This window comes from Anas platyrhynchos, chromosome 15 (genome assembly GCF_047663525.1).
Source record: "Anas platyrhynchos isolate ZD024472 breed Pekin duck chromosome 15, IASCAAS_PekinDuck_T2T, whole genome shotgun sequence".
NCBI classification, from domain to species: domain Eukaryota; kingdom Metazoa; phylum Chordata; class Aves; order Anseriformes; family Anatidae; genus Anas; species Anas platyrhynchos.
In genome coordinates this window covers 15895737-15912634 of record NC_092601.1, presented here as the reverse complement: position 1 = coordinate 15912634, position 16898 = coordinate 15895737, and the positions used below count along the sequence as shown (strand labels likewise).

General features: G+C 37.9%; 1 protein-coding gene across 4 annotated transcripts in view; it reads right to left on the bottom strand.

Annotated features, from left to right (window-relative positions):
- The window catches only part of SDK1 (sidekick cell adhesion molecule 1), a 393854-nt gene that overhangs the window by 129544 nt on the left and 247412 nt on the right, over positions 1 to 16898 (bottom strand). For all 4 annotated transcript variants that reach the window (XM_038186854.2, XM_072023631.1, XM_038186853.2 and 1 more), the window contains 5 exons: positions 11428 to 11622; positions 10110 to 10226; positions 9686 to 9853; positions 7472 to 7574; positions 6181 to 6357 (listed from right to left, as the gene is read on the bottom strand). In XM_038186854.2, the coding sequence (XP_038042782.2) occupies positions 6181 to 6357; positions 7472 to 7574; positions 9686 to 9853; positions 10110 to 10226; positions 11428 to 11622 (760 nt within the window). The remainder of the gene's footprint in view (positions 1 to 6180; positions 6358 to 7471; positions 7575 to 9685; positions 9854 to 10109; positions 10227 to 11427; positions 11623 to 16898) is intronic.

Below are 16898 nucleotides of genomic sequence, written 5' to 3'. Positions count from 1 at the left end.
GTTGCAGCAGCCATACAACACACCGATCTCCACTAATATCATATTCTTTACCCATGTGTCCACACTGAACAGCAACAGATGGTGCTTACAGATTTAAATCCCTCAAGGCAGACATAACAAGTGCCTACAAAACACACCTGGACAAAAATAAATAATTAAAATTACAATGACATTTCAGCACAGAAGTGAACTTCTCTCTTTGTACTATACAAAAGCAGAGATTAATAAATAGTAATTCCTACTTTAGCAAGCACTTGCACTTTGTCCCCTTATCATTTTCTACACATACTGTGTGGAAGGGATGATAAATGAGACCTGTGACACCACCATGAATATTCACATTCCCAAAACAGATCACTACTACTTTTTTTTTTTTTTTTTCCTTACAGAGAATTACTTTTCCTTGCTGCTATCATCCAAAGTCATTGCAGGGAATGGTAATTTCAAGCCTTCTTCAGGATGAAAAGAACCTCAGATGACAACTGCTCAACTTCTGATACACCAAGAAGGTTTAGGACAGTAACACGTGGGTCACATAGCAACCCTTGATCAGACACTGGAAGATTATAATTCATCATTATGATCCTTTTTTATTACTATTATTTTTATTATTATTCACTGAAGCCCCACATAGAAAATATATGCAGGTTTTTCAGTATCTTAAGGCCTTACTCCTCTAATGCTGAAGAGTTGCACGGAGTCAAGCTTTTCATAACTTACTTTGTATGATAGCAAAAACTGTATACAGACACTTTTGAAATCTGTAATTGATAGATAAGCCTAGGGTTAATGGCATAGCCACCAAGGTGACCTAAGGGGACTCTGACAAAGCAACTGAAAAAGCATATTTTCAAGAAAAGAACATGAAACCATTGTGACAATCTAGGAGAGAATTATTAGCTAGTTACAGATGATACATGTTCAAAACAGAAACCCTAATGTTTGAGTCAGCTCATCACTGCCAGAGGGTAGCTGAAAAATTTACTCAGCAAACACATCCAGTGTTTTATAAAATTAGCTAAAAGCAGAACTATTTGCTACGGGAAATAAACCAGACATGGTTTGGAGAGATTTCTGAGAAAAATGGTCCAACAGCAGGTAATTAGAGAGATTGTGACTGAAGAGGGGATTACTAAAAAGGCAAGGGAGATTAAACAAGTTTTCTTGTCAGTTTATAAAAAGCCCTGCTCTTACTTCATAAATGATTTCCTAAATCAGGTCCACCATACAAGTTTTACTTGGGAGCAGGTGGTTCATCTGCTACACCTGATAATTTTCTAAGAAGTTGAGGCAAGAAGACTAACAAAGCCGTCAGCCTTGATGGCTTTGCTCATAAAAGTTTATAACATTTTAAATAAACACATCATCTGTTGCTCAGGACTTTCTAGTTTCTCTTGCAAAAGAATCCTCTCTGATTTTTAAACACAGGAAGGACTGTTACAAGGCACCGATTAGTTCTGAAGTTTTTTCTCTTTTGCAGGCCTATATCAAGGTGGATTTTTGAAATTAAGCACTTGTCAAATCCCAGAGCACACAGATTTATTTCCTGCTTCATTCTGGCAGTTACCACAAGCTCAAGTCTACGGATGCCTTGGGAAAGGTTTCTGAATTTTATGCTTTCTTTTTGCTAAGAATACCTACATTTCTAAAACATGCTCAATAATGAACAGACAAAACTGTATTTCCAATTGTATTTCTGGGTGGTATTTCTTTTAGAGTATCAAGTGTATTTAGACTCAGCAGTGAGCTTTATTTCTTGGATAACATCTCAATAGAGAGCTTGGAAAAATAAATAGAAGATTTCTTTTTAGTGATGAAAGAATAATATATTTTCAAGTTCGATACCCTTCTTGTTTTCACTCCCTACAAAAAGAAAAGAGATAGGCTGCTGGAATTGAGGGACATGTGACCATATAAAAATAAGTCTGTAAAAAGCCATCATTTTCATTTGTTACTCTGCATCGGTCTTAGTGATCTTGTTTTTAGTAATCAAGCCATTTTATGGGATGTATTTGGAAGAAGTAGCAACTACAAATATCTCAAGCAAAAAGGGGTATCAAAATTCATTTTGTGCATTCTTGGCTTCACACTGGGTTTCATTGTAAGTGGTTAGCTCACCTCTCCTGCTTTTGAAGAAGACAGAACTATAATAGTTCTTTGGTGAAAGAGAACTGAAAGAAGATGAACTTGCTGCCAGGAATAAATTGCCTATTTTTTTTATTACATTGTCCTCCCCATATTTTTGCATAGAGAAAGAGCCTAAAAGATTTTACTCTATGTTGTGACATAACAGAGGCTTGTACAGGGCTTTGATTTTCCTACAATGTAGCATTACCATACTTTTTAGTCACATTCATACAACAAAGAGATCCCTTAATATGGACTGCAGACAGGCAGATATTGAGCAGCAGGCACAGATAGTGGTAATTCTGCATATTTTATATACACTGAGAACCCTCAGGATAATTTGAGCTGGAATCATCAGTGTTTTCTGTCAGGAGAGTGATGCAGTGCGATAACTCAAGCTTATGCAGCTTCAGGAACAAGCATTTTTTTCTCTGTATTTCATTCTGTATAGTATTTACAGGAATATAAAAGAAAGCTAAATGAAGTTAGAAAGTTTCATTATATACAATTATTTTCAGGATCAACTCTTATAACTTGGAGGAACACAAGAGAAGCACTAGCGCATCACCAAAAGACTTGCAATTGTTTCTTTATTTGCAGTTGAGAAGCTCTTCCAGAAAAAAAAGGAAATAAGTAAAAAATTAAAATCTCTCTCTTACAGGATAGAAACATCACTTGTGAATGTTTTACCTTGTGCAAATCAAATCAAGTGATGTACATGAAGAATAAACACGTTTAGAAGAAAGACAAATGAATGAATAGAGTATCTTGACTAGCAATTAGTTTCTGTGCCCAAGTACCATCAGTGCAAAATTGATGAGCAAGGTAACCTTTGGCTGCACTTTAGCAAGTTCTTCATTAGTTTTCTGGCTTTTCTTTTCAAATACTTTATTTCTTCATAGACACGCTGAGAAAAAATGATCCATCCTTCTTGCACTACCAATGTAAGCCACAGTAGAACTCTACTGTGCTATCACCATACATTCTTCTAGCAAGAAATGGCACATTTTTCCCAGGCATGCCTTCAAATGAGGGAAGAAAAAGGAGGAAAAAGTTTTCTTTCCTTTTTTTTTTTTTTTTTTTTCCACAGATTAGAAAACCAAACCACTCACAGATTGAATAACTGAAGGTCACCCTGAAGGTCGATGGTTTTGAATTGAATCAGTTTGAATAGAAATCAGTAACAAACTTATTTGTGCCTTTGAAAATTTCCTGTTACATGCCTAGAGGTAGAGGAGGGATATGCAGGATCCTGGGGGGAAAAAAATGGTGAGACAATTAGAGCTGTCAGATAAGGCTAGGTAGGCTATGATATTATTCATTGCTAGACTGCTCCAGTCTGTAATTGGTTGAGAGGCCTCCTTTGAACATTTGTCTGACATTAGTGCTACTCAAGGCACTGAAGTGTAAGTGCTCATCGATGGGAACGTACATGCCCTGTTTGTTAATGTTCTGCACAAGAGAATTATCTGGGAGAACTGGGAATGTTATAGATCTGTCATTCGTATACTAGCTAGAATTTAATTTAAGCTTTACTTCAGACATTTCTTTTCCACATATTTTCTTCCTCATTTCGTTTCTGTTGTATCATGTATCTCTATTTCTCATAGATTTGTGCTGCTGAGCCAAATGATAATGACAAACGCTGCAAAGGAATGCAATGTTTTTTGGCATTATTGCACTACCTGCAGCACCACTTTGAAATAAAATGTCACATTTCAAGGTATGATTGAGTGACTTATCAGTTACTGAAGTCCTCTAAAGGAGTGGGTCTGATATATTTCTTTAATTCCTTCAGGAAAGGCAGGTTGTAGGCAATCAACAACCGAACATTGGAGGAAGCAGAGATGCAGGATTAAGAGCGGGTCACAGTGCATGGGGTCATGGAGAGGCAGCCAACAGAACTGCAACAAGGTGGGGTGCAAGGAAAAGCAGCATCCACAAGATGTGTCTCGCCCAGCTAACATCTAGAATGAGTTTTAAGAAGTATAAAACTTACTGGTCAACTGGAACCTCCAAATAAATACATCTGCTGGGCTATACTGGGCTGCATAGGACATCTTCTGATATTTAGGATCAAGACTGTGTAAGTGTTTAGCACATATTTGTAGCTTTACTTCAAAAGCTGGGTTTTAACATTCTTTTCAGTCTTTACTCTATAATTTTCTGCCCTCCACTCAAAAACAGCCTCAGAGAAAAAGTATGATTATATAGTAGCAGTATATTTTGAATTGTCTTCTGCTCTTGGACTCATACCAGCAGTAAAATGTACTCCGGGAGGAGAGCTGAGGAGTGCTTAATTAGAGAAAGAATGTATGACCGCTCTCTGAAAATGGGCATCTGATCTAGCCTTGGCACTGTCAGAATAATGCTGTATCAAACGGCGCTCTGCATAGCAAATCTCTGAGGTGAACTCATTATACTGCCAACAGCAGAAGTTGCCATCTACTCAGAGAGATCAGGCATGACCAGCAGAAACAGATGCAATTTTAGTTAAATTAAAGCATGGGGCACTACTCAAATGAAAAAAATAAGACTACATAAAACGTTACTTTCTTATTCGTTTGATCTGCTCCACACATGTACCAAAACTGCAGTTGTTGCTTTTAGTGATAAAAATAAAATGGAAGCTTACTTTGCTCCAGTGGAATGACAGAAATAGAAAATACAGAACCCTGCAATGCCATCTTTATAATCCTTTTTCAGAAGGGAAATGTACTTTAAACATTTTTTTTTTCTAAATTGAATTTTTAAAGATCCTTAGGAATAAAGAAAGGCATACATAAAAATATTTTTCCCTGGAAACCTATGTATAAAGAGAATGAAAGAATAAGCAATGCCTGCTCAGGGATCAGCTATTTTCATATATGTTTAACAGAGAAAAAATACTAAAGGAGGAAAACAATTTCCTATAACCTTGGCATCTCCTGGACTTTATGGGAAAGTCCTTCAGCATGGGGTGACAGAAGGATTCAGGTTGGAAGGGGCCTCAGGAGGTCTCTGGCCAAAACTTCTGCTCAAAGCAGGGTAAGACATAAGCTCAGACCAGTTTATCCAGTCTGGTCTTGAAAAACTCTAACCTCTGTGGGCAATGTATTACAACATCTGAATGTCCTAAGTGAAAACATTTTTCCTTATATCCAGCCTGAATCGCTCTTGCTTCAGTTCATGGCTTTTGCTTCCCATCCTCCCACCACACATATTGCAAAGGGACTAGCTCCCCAAACCAAACACGGTATTCTAGATGCAGTCTAATGACTTTCAACAAGTAAAAGGGGGTAATCCCATCTGTCAATCTATTGTGCTTATTTTAATACAGGTCAGGATGCTCCTCGCCTGTTTTGTTGCCAGGGCACCCAGCTGGCTCATGTTCAGCTGCAGTCTACCAGGATCCCCAGGCTCTTTTGAGCAGAACTGCTACCAGACAGTCAGAGCCCAAACTGCATTACTGCAAAAGGTTATTCCTCCCCAAACATCGACTTTGCCTTTGTCCTTGTTGAATTTCATAAGGTTCCTGTTGGCCCAGCCCTCAGCCCATCTTGGCCCCTATGAATGGTGGCCCTACCTCGCAGCATATCAACTGTTCCCCACCCATTTTGTACCCTTTACAAACCTGATGAGTTTGCATTCCACCGTCTCCTCTAGATCACTTATAAAAGATGTTGAACATGACATATCCCATTTTAGTCCCCTTCGTCTATTAGTGGCCTTCATTCAGACTACAACCCTTTAATTATTAATCCCTAGGTTTGATCATCCAACCAGATGGACATGTACTCATGGTGATGCAGACAGATGCAATTACTTGGAAGTATCTTCCAAGGCTTTAGTTACTTGAAAATCCAACCGGCATGGCAACATGCAAAAGGGAGGACATTTCAAGGCAATTTAATTTGGAATGATCCAGACTTAACTTCCCATTAAAATAAATGAATAAAAAAGTAATAAAATAAAACTTAAAAGCTAACCAGATCTCCTAGAATGAACTTCCAGAAAAATGTCCAAGAGCATCCCAAAACAAGCATAGCATTATCTTACAGATAGAATACTTACATCACTTCTAGTCTAGCCATTCTGGAGTCGTTTCCTCCAAAAGAAATGACTTCACAAGTGTAGTCCCCAATGTCACCTGACCACGTCTGGCTGATGAGAAGGGTTCCATCTTTCTCTACTGTGATCCTGGAACTGCTGGATGGATTTATTATGACACTGTCCTTCTTCCAAACGTACCTGAGTGTTACAACGTTTTTGTCAGTAATTACTCAAAAGAACTTCAAAACAGATTTATCTGAATTATGCAAGGAGATACCGGCTTCCATAAACATATATTTAAAATGTCAGGCCTCTGTGGATACTTTCAGGAACAATGCCTGTTATAAATTTTAGTTTTAGATCAGTGATTAGAATGAGTAATGTAATTACATCCAAGATACTATTTTATAATACTTTGTATTTTATATGGAAAAGATGTACTCATAAACATTCAAGTTTGCAAGTCCACCTTCACCAACAGTTTAAGTTGTAGGTAACAGCTGAGGTGTTGGCCCACCTCTGCTAAGACTGTAATAACCTTACACTGCCAGAATCAGTAACATCTTAAACTATTATGGCAAAGTTCACTAGAGCTCATCTGTTAAAACAAATACATACCAACACGTCACAGATCTGTGTGTAGTCCATGGTCTTACAGTTAAGTATCTCTACAGAACACTTTTACATCTGTATTGCTCTTTCTGAAGTTCTTTCTGCAGTTGGCCCTTCTTGGCTTCTTTCAAGCTGTCCCTTGCATTTTCTTTAATTTGTGCTGCTTTCAGACTACATAAATTTTCATGGTAAATTTATTTTAAAATGGTGAGCTTCCTCTAAGTGCTCTAGTGCAAATGTTAATAGTTCAGACAAGTTCTGTTTTCCTTTACGCAGTAAAAGCAGAATATAACCCCTAGTTATTGAGTTGTTTCCAAGAACATAGGCATCTCACATTGCTTTCATACACCCCAACGTAAACACTTCTGAAATCCTATTCCTTCTCTTTGGCTTTTACTCTCATTAAGTATCAGCTTCTGACAAGTTGCTTTTATTGATAGTGTATTAACCTTGACAGTAAAATCATGGAAGGCTATATTGAAGTCATGAAGTGGAACATAGCTCATTGTAAATAATACACAAGGCTGAAAAGGAAGATAGGATTTATATGAATAATGATACAGTGTACAACCTTACAATGCAGTAATAAGGGGTCTGGTGTTGAAATCTGAGGTCCTGGAACTTTTCACCTAATGCTATTCTTATAGCTTATAAAATTAAGCTCAGATAAACCACACAAACAAGAACTGACACCACCAACCTGATTGAAATTCTAGGATCATGAGTTGCGTCACATCGCAGAGTGGCTGTAGTTCCTTTGATCACAGTGCTATCCTCAGGGGGGTGAACAATGAAAGTCCGATCTGAAAGGAACACAAGCCATAGTTCAGGTGAAATTACAGCATTTTGACTTGGATATTCACTCAGGGAGCAGGCAACTGAACATTTGTCATTCAAAGCAAGCAGGCCATTCCTCTTCAAGTCTTTGCTGTGAAGCCTCCCCTGCCTCTAATGTCATTGTGTCAAGAAGAGGTTGTACACCATGGGGTGCAGAGAGGCAAAAGCAGCAGAAGGCATGAATCTGAGCCAGCAGTGCTCTGAGCAGGAAGAGTGCTAAAGCTGTACTAACTCTCACTTGTCTTTGTGGTAAGTGTCTAAGGCAACTCCCTAAAGTCACAAGGCAGCAAGTATGTTTATAATGCGTTACGAATGAATCAAAACAACACAGATTTAGTTGGGAAACAAGTCACGCTATTTGGAGTGGAGAAAACAAAAACAAAGAAAATCTCTGCAAAAAAAACAGATGCTAGAAAAATACCCAGAAAGAGGAAAACTTGAATGGCACACTATAAAGAGGTTAAGGGAGGAGGAGTTTCTGATAGTCTGAATTTTTCACGTAAGAAAGATATGTTGTTTACTCAAATGTTTCAAAACATCTTTATTCAAGCACCTCCTGGAGACCCAGGACACAATAATTGCTGTAACTACAGCAACCTGATCAGGTGTGAAAGATCTCTATTATGCTTAGCACACAGTAGTAGCAGCAGATAGCATCATCTGAAGCAGGTAGTCAACCAAGATGAATATAGAAGATATGTGGATAATGTTAATCAGCCCCAAATCCCTACAGAGATGATCAGCATCTACTGAGATCTCATAGATGAAATCATCAGCAAAACCAAAGGCTATACCTCATAGCATGGATTTTTTGGCATTATTCCTGATGTGCCTATCTATGCCTTCCAGCTTTACAAGGGTGCTGTTGCTACATAACTGCTAGGCTGAAGTCACTTTTTCCCCCCCTTCAATGCAGTACATTGAACAGGAGCTGTCTTTAATGCATATTAGAACCAGTCCCTTGAGAATTAATAGGAAGGATCTCTTTTACTTGATCCATGCACCTGGATGTCAATCAGTTTATAACATCCGCATAAATCTACTGACTTTATATTGTCATTGAGGTATAAATATGATAGTCATATGACACAAGAACATTAGGTTTACTGCCAGCACTGCTTTCACGTATTGCCAAGTTCAAAAGGCAAAATGTTGCTGATGTAATTTGTACTTTTTTGGCATTAACAGATGTCAAATACATACTGCACATCAGCAGCATAATCAGTCTCACAGTTACAGTTCAAGTATAGGAGAAGAGTGAGAGCCACAATACTTTTGTATTTATCATCTTCATTGTTTTTAATTACTCTTAGCCCCAGCTCAGGGATTATTATTTCCTATCATTACTAGCAGAAAAACACATTGCACTTTAACTCTTCAGCTGCTGGTTTGGATCAGTCACACAGAACTTGTATTTCACCTTGCACTTAGGCGTAACAAAGGTAAACCTAATGAATCTGGTTTCTTACCAGAGAGATAAAGAGATAATAGAGATCGAGGGCAAACAATAAAAGATGGAATTTCATGGGCTGCCATGCCATTTTATGGCTGTGCCATGCCAATCTGTAGTATGAGACAGTAGCAGAAGTCTGCTGTACTTTGCTTTGGCTTCCAACAATGCCCAGCATCACAAAGAAATACAGTTATAAGAAACAGCACATCTACTGAACCTGTGGCCACAGCCTTAGTAACACCATAAGCTGTTCTATACTGCCTGCAGACTCCTGGAGGCAGAAAGAAACTGCAAATAGCCTAATCTGCAAGTTAAAAGGGCTGACTGGCAATGCAGGCCAAGGCAAGATTCACCAATGAAAAACCTGAGTAAAACTGAAACTATCATTTAGATGCTCTATTTAAACACACTTTCTTTCACAACCTGTATCAGATCATATACATGATTTTACAAACAAAAAGAGTACTTGTGATAGGTTTCCTACAATAAATACAGTATTACTATTAAATTGTACAAGTATCCCTATTAACTAGAAAAGCATAATTGTGAAAATTTCCTGCGCATACACCAAAAACTGGTTAGTACTTGATTAAAGTTAGACTTTAAACAAAGCATTGTCCTTACTCCACACTGTCAGCGTCACAAAAGCATTCAGAGATCCCTCAGAGTTGACTGCAAAGCAAGTATAATTGCCAGCATCGTGAAGGAAAACCGGTGTTATCTGGAGCCCTCCAGATTCAAGAAGAATGAACCGAGGAATCTGAACTGAGCCACTGGCTAAGATCTGGTTTCCTGAAACACAGAAGGGAAAAACAGCATGATTACTGTCACGTAGACTGCTTGGATTAAGCACTGTAAATTCTAGCTCTTCCAAAACACTGTGATAACCCATCCAGGTCACTGGCTCACAGCAGGATCACCACAAACCCTCTGCTCACAAAACTAAAGAAATAAAGATATGTTAAATGGATCTACAAACCCTTAGGAATAGGAATGGACAAGAAAACAAGGATTACAGCTGTTCCATGACAAGATAGTAACTGGCTACCTTTCTTCCAGGATATGGCAGGTTTTGGAGCCCCTGAAACTTCACAGGTCAGCACTGCAGTCATCCCCTCAGTAACAGTGGTATCCTCTGGAGGCTGTATAAATGCTGGCTTAATGTCTAGAATGAAAAATTTAAAAAACTCAATGGATCAGCTATCAGAGAGATCCCTTACCTATTATCATGGACTGCTTTAAATCCACTTTTATAGAGCTGATCATGGAAAAGGACATGACAATAATACATGAAAACCTCTCAGCAGTGACTGTAACCTTTCATTATTCACCTCCTAGGAATTATCTAATTCAGTTTATTACCTACCTGGAAAATAAAAATCTATCAGTGTGTACACGTGTACAAGTAAGATGGCTTACAGATAAAGGCAGATAAAGCTCAAAATGAGTGTTTGGGGGGAAGTTGGGAAATCTAGATAAACAAAACTATTTTCTTTCATCTTCATAACAGAGTTCTTTAAGATGAAAAGCAACTTGAGAAAGGCATTAACTTTGAAACTTAAATGTCAGCCAAAAGAATTTAGAACCTGAGTCTCATCCAAGACATTTTCCACGTTTTTTTCTCTCTTATTTTCCCCCAGTTGCATTTTACTACATTTTTTGCTGCAGTTTCCTAGATATATATTGAACTGGGGCTGATGTAGTTTCTGAAGGCTGCAGAAATTCTGGTCAGTATGTGTAAACTACTCTTGGGCTAAAAATCAGCCTCCTGAAGAGGCGTTAAAATATTATGGATATGCCTGTTAATAATTGCTTTTAAAAGAGACTACTAGGACTTGTAATTCTTCCATAGAGAAGAATGTATGTCATTAACAAATTACTTAGTCAGACTTTTTGGCCAAAAAACAAAAAAGACATTTAACTTGAATTTACTTTGTTTTCCCTGCTAAATGTAGTTGTAGACAAAAGGCAGAGAAAATGATACCATGCACAATCATGGAGCAGTAGCTCCAATTCAGAACAGAATCACACGATAGGAGTACTGAATAATTTAAGTATAAAGGAGAACAGAAAATATTTTACAATTAACCTTTCTTTTTCTTGTCTTAGTTTTCATTTTTTCAGCGTGAAATAAGAGAGCTCACCTCAAGCCCCTAATGTCAAAGATAGATTTTTTACAGGCTTCAGCAAATTGTGTTCAGACCATACAGGGAATCTGGGGGCATCTTACAGACAGGACAGCTACACTTTATAAAAAATGAAGGTTCTGGGAGCCGAACTACACAGGCGCAGAGAAATCTGATGGATGTAGGCTCAACAGAAATGACAACACAGCTCATCAATCTCTATCACAGCTCCTTACTCACTAGTTACATCCAGGTAGGTGTACGTCTGTATCTCCCCGCCTTTATTACTAGCAAAACACTGGAAGATTCCAGCATCCTGAGGATGCAGAGCCTGGATCCGCAGCCCGCCACTCAGCAGGACTTTGTAGCGTGGGTTTTGCAGCTTGCTGAGAGGAACAGAGTCCTTATACCAGACGAGGGAGGGAATGGGAACTCCTATTAAAAAAAAATAAAAAATTGCTATTAGTCTTTGCACAACATGCTTTAGATAGTGGAAACACACAACGCTCTTATGGTCATATCCCTGGTATCACTTCCTTCTACACTACTTATATTTCTACAAGCTGCTTTTGATAAATGGGAGGCTGCATCTTACATTATCAATGGTAATAATACACTGCAGAACATGTGGGAATAAAACCAGCAAACAGTGAAAGAGGGAATGTTGAGAAAACATGTTATCAAATTACTTCCTTCACCCAATCATATTTCATGCTACTACAAAATAAGATTTATAGCAATTTCACATTGAAAGCCAGAATCAGGCTACTTAAACAGCAGCAGTGTGGCAATGCAGCAAGTCTGTAAGACTGTTCCATCCCAAATAAGATTTTTCTGTGCTACTGTAGCTAAGATGTCAAAATAAAAAGGAAATGGCAAATTACACACAAGCAATGAAGTGCTCACATGACTGTACTCGAGTTCTAATTCGGCAGCTTAGTTTGAGTTAATGTGCAAGCAGCATGTTGCCACAATGAGATAACTTTAAATTATTATTTTTATTCACTTTCAAGCTTCACCTGTTATTTGAAGAATACAGACATTAGGAGAAAAAAAAATAAAACTGCCCTAAACATAACTTACAATCCCATTTCCTTTTTTTTTTCCTTCATGTGCATAAACACTGACACACTTATTTCAGTTTTGCTGCAGCCATTTCCCAGTCAGCAGCAATGAAGTAGCTGTAAATTCAATATTTACAAACAGTGTAGGATTCTTTCCTTCAGGAGATGTCAGGGGCCTAGAACAGCTGTACACAAATGTTCCTATCACACTCCTCCTATCAGAAACTGTTTTGCCTTTAAATCCCAGAAATCCCCAACTGATCAAATGCTAAGAGCCCTCGAGAGAGAACTGAAGTGAAGCAGATATTTTATTATGTGATTGGATAATCATAGGATCAGAAGGGTATCAAACTGATTTAAGTTACCTCAGCCCAAAACATAACATTATTTTCGTAATCAGTACCTTTTTCTCAAAAAGTATCACTTAAAACCTGGGTGCTTCACATCCCCTTGCTGCATGCATCATACTGGAACCACAGAGTTAAATTCACAGGTGAATGAAGTTTGCCCAAGCAGAAAAATACTGAGTATCACAGAAGCATTAAGGAAGGGATGTCACTGATGAATTGAGCATGTGCCGACCATGAATTTCTTTGTAATGCTGGCAATGACTTAAGATCCTCCTAGGGAAAGCACTACGGAGGATCCATATTATCATTTAAAAATCCCAAAGTTAAATACTGCTGTATTCTACTTCCATTCATATCTCCTTTCAATATACGTATTCTCTTGCTACAGACAAAAGCTGTACTAACTCTCAGAAAAAATGTACAAACAATGTAAGGAATGATTGAAAAACAACATTCAATTGCTGCTGTTATTTTTATAAACATGTATCATTTACTACAATCACATCTGATGCTTTTGTTCTGCTGATAAAATAAAATGTACTCATAATCTAGGAGGTAATCATCTCAGAAGAAATCCACTATGTAGAGTGCATTGTCTGATAAAGAATAGATGCAGTGTAGTAGCTTGCAATAGACATAATTTAAACTTCCCACAACAGCCCATATACAGAATTAGCGTAAACCTCAATGTTCAGAACTCTCGGTGAGAGTGCTATTCATCTCTTGAAAATCCTCCTGGGCAAATACAAATTATCACCGAGTAATGAAGAAACAGATGATGCAAAATGGAATAGTTCTCCTGATGCAGAGAAGCCTGGAAATGATTTCAAGTTTAAATAATAGCAAGTCCATTTTCCCACACATTAGACTCGATGGGCACCTAGGAAATAACGAAATCCTGCATTCGATACACTCAAACCTTTAACACTGGTGTCATTCCATAAATCCCATTCTACTAACAGTATTAGCAAACCTTCTAATCCTCCAATCACTGTGAGATACACCTTCCTATCACCACCTCAGCTGACAAACTGAATATTACCATCTCTATTTTTCTACGTTTCGGTTACGGATATCTTCCTCTACTCAAAGTTATGAGTCTGAATAATAGGATCTTATCTAGGCATTCTGATGCCTGTCAGCAGCATTCATTTGGGCTTTAGTGATCTTCCCAGAGAGATTTGTCTTCCAAGTTCTACACATTTTCTTTTATCATTTTGCTACCTCTTTAGCTATAAAAATGGTTAAAAACAGCTTCCTTTCTTCTCTGCTTCTCCTACAGCACAGTCTTTCCTCCCTGCCACCCTCCATGGAATTTTGCTTCTTTTCCTCTCTAAAAATTCAGCTGAAAAAAAAAATAATAAGAAGAAAACATTTTAAAGACATTTTGGACTATGCCCTTCCCAGCAGTACCATTTTGTTTGAGAGATTACAGAGCAGCCTAAAAGACCAATAATATTAAGTAAAACAAGCTTAATTCTCAGCATGTATATAAAGTGCACTTCATTGTTTCAAAGACAGGCTGACAAATCAATCCAGTATTGTGGATGAGAAGGGAAAGCAGGAGACTGAGTCTCTGGTCCTGGCTTTTCCACTTTCTCTGTAACCTTGGGCAAATGATTTATGCAATCTGAGGCTCAGTTTCCCCATCTGTGAAACAGATGCTTGACTCTTTGCCAAATTTAACTTATTTAAGAACCTGGATAACAGACTCTCAATATTCACTGTGTCATTTTTGTTATTTATTTTTATAGCTTTCTCTAGCTCCCGGTGGACTACTGGGGAGTCCCAAAAGCATCTTTCCACCTACTTGTCTAAACAGGTAGAACTAAAGTCCAATTAACTGCGCTCCCCAGACACTACCACCACTGCCTGCAGCCCTAAACTTTCTATAAGCAAATAAAGAAAAAGCATTTAAAGGAAACCCATTGAAAATGCACACAGCACCAGCAACTGCTGAAAGATATACAGCAGAGCACAGTTACTGTGCAGTCTGATACATTGAAACTCCATTACAGGGAAGTATAAAGCTAGTCTGTGCAAGTTGCAATTTTATTTACAGTTAATCTCTCCTTATACTGTGAAATTAATCTGTCTCTCACACATTCAAAGTGCACAATGCCTGAGCAAATGGGCTTTGTGCACAGAACTTGATGGGGCTGGGGAAATCCAATCTGTCTTCCTATTTGCAGTGAAGGTGCAGGGCAGCTTTGTGGTTCCCCTCGTGCTTTATTCCAGCTCCTAGCTTGCAGCAGAGAGACAGCAACCTTCATTTACCCTCTTTTTAAAGGCTGGTGATTGCTAGGTCTGTGTAATAATGGATTAGAAGGCCTCTATGTTTAATACTGTATATAAGAGCAAGTACCTGCACCTCACAAGTCTGGGTTACAGACACTCAGTAAAATAATCCACGTGAAGATAGGTTTTCCATGCTCCTGCACTGCATTCTTCAACAAATCAGACATGCACTAGAAGAGTTCAGCAGAAATAAATTATTTGGTCTAGTCATGGTTCCCATATCTCCAATAAGACCTCATCTCGTGAGAATGATTATGAATTCCCTATTAATCCCCTTGGAAGCTAAACTGCTCGAAGGAAGAGTTAGGATAGAAGTTAGAGTTTAAAAGTCAACCTCTTCTCTTCCTGACTCCTCTAGGATTTCTTTACTAATACACAAAAAACATCTGAGACAGCAGATTATTTTTTCAGTAACAGCAGCGAGACAGTTCAGAGATTTGTCAAATAGCATCATAGGATTGAAACATTTTCCAAAAATCTCAGAATGTTTTTAAAAATTCAATTTTTCTAATGACCTAACACTTAAATTCTGTTACCTAAAAATCTCTGATAAAAAAAATGCCTATATGTTTGCAATTTCACATGCTAAAACAAAAAGTTGGTGGTACATGGCCAGAATAAAGATCTATCTAGTCACATTTCCTCCCTTTGAAATTGTCTTGCCCTTGCTGCTCAGGCACAAAGCACAAGAACAGCCCAATGACAGAACACTATTTACAACTTCTCAACTCCATTAATCTGTGCTTTAGCCATTTCCTGAGCTACGTGTTGCATACACACAGCTGTGTTTAATAGTTCATACAGGATTCTTCTTCCATAAATATGCTTAATATTGTTTTTTCTAAATAATATAATCTGTATTTCTGATCTTAACTGCCTGGGCCCATGACATCCATAGTTTTATGTTTTCTAAAAAAAGTACTACCTTTGTTTCTTTACAATTCCTACCTGAAAACTTATTTTGGTGCCTCTTCTGCTTCTTGCACTAAGCAATACAGAATCATCTATTCACCTTTCTACATGGCAACAGCCCTTGGGTCATCTCTTTCACAAAGTGTTCCACTCAGTTTAATTTTTCAGTATTCAAAAATCATGGTAGACCTCTAATTATAATAAATCCTACTTTTTGGTACATTTATCTAGTTTTCCTATATCCCTTTCTATAGTAGAACAATTAGAATTGTGAAAAGGTTTTCACATTTTCACAGATGGGGGTGTCAAGCATTTATACAGTAGCATTCTTTTATTTATTCTTCCTTTCTACCCACTACCTAGCATTTTGAACCACTGCTTGGCATGGAACTGAGGTTTTCAGAAGACATGGCTTTTCTGCAAAGTAATAGGTAATTTCATCTCTGTCAATAATTTCATGTGCCAGTTTACTGTCCAGTCAGTTCAAATCATCAAAACCCTCTGACTCTTCAGTGGTTATTTTTAATCTTGATTATCTTGGATAATTTTATATAATCAGCAAATATTATCACCTTACCATTCATCCTCTTTTCCAGGGCATTTACAAGTACACTCCACATCACAGACTCCTGGGGAACTCCACTGACAGCAGGTCCCAGCTTTGAGAACTGAGGATTTGTTCTCTTTAAAAAGCTATTAATTCACAACAAGACCTTGTCTCTTATAACCTGATAGCTTCGTTTCTACAAGAGCCTTTGGTAAGAGACCTCATCAAAGGCTTTTGAAATTCCAAATCAACCAGAGCATCCTCACACACGCTAGCTGATTGTGCTAACATGTTTGCTAAGCTTCTCTCTAGAAAAGCACTGTTGACTCTTCCCTACATGAAGCAAAAAGTACTGAAATCATGATGCAAATAAAATCAATGTGAAAGAAAGAATACCTGTATTGGCTCTGATCTGAAGAATGAACCCATCCAAATAAGCCATACGTTTTACCTAAGGATCTCAAGGCATTTTTATGTGTACTGCCTGTTAAACTTAGTGTCAGGGAAACTGAGACATCAAAAAGTTAAGCAGCTTGCCAA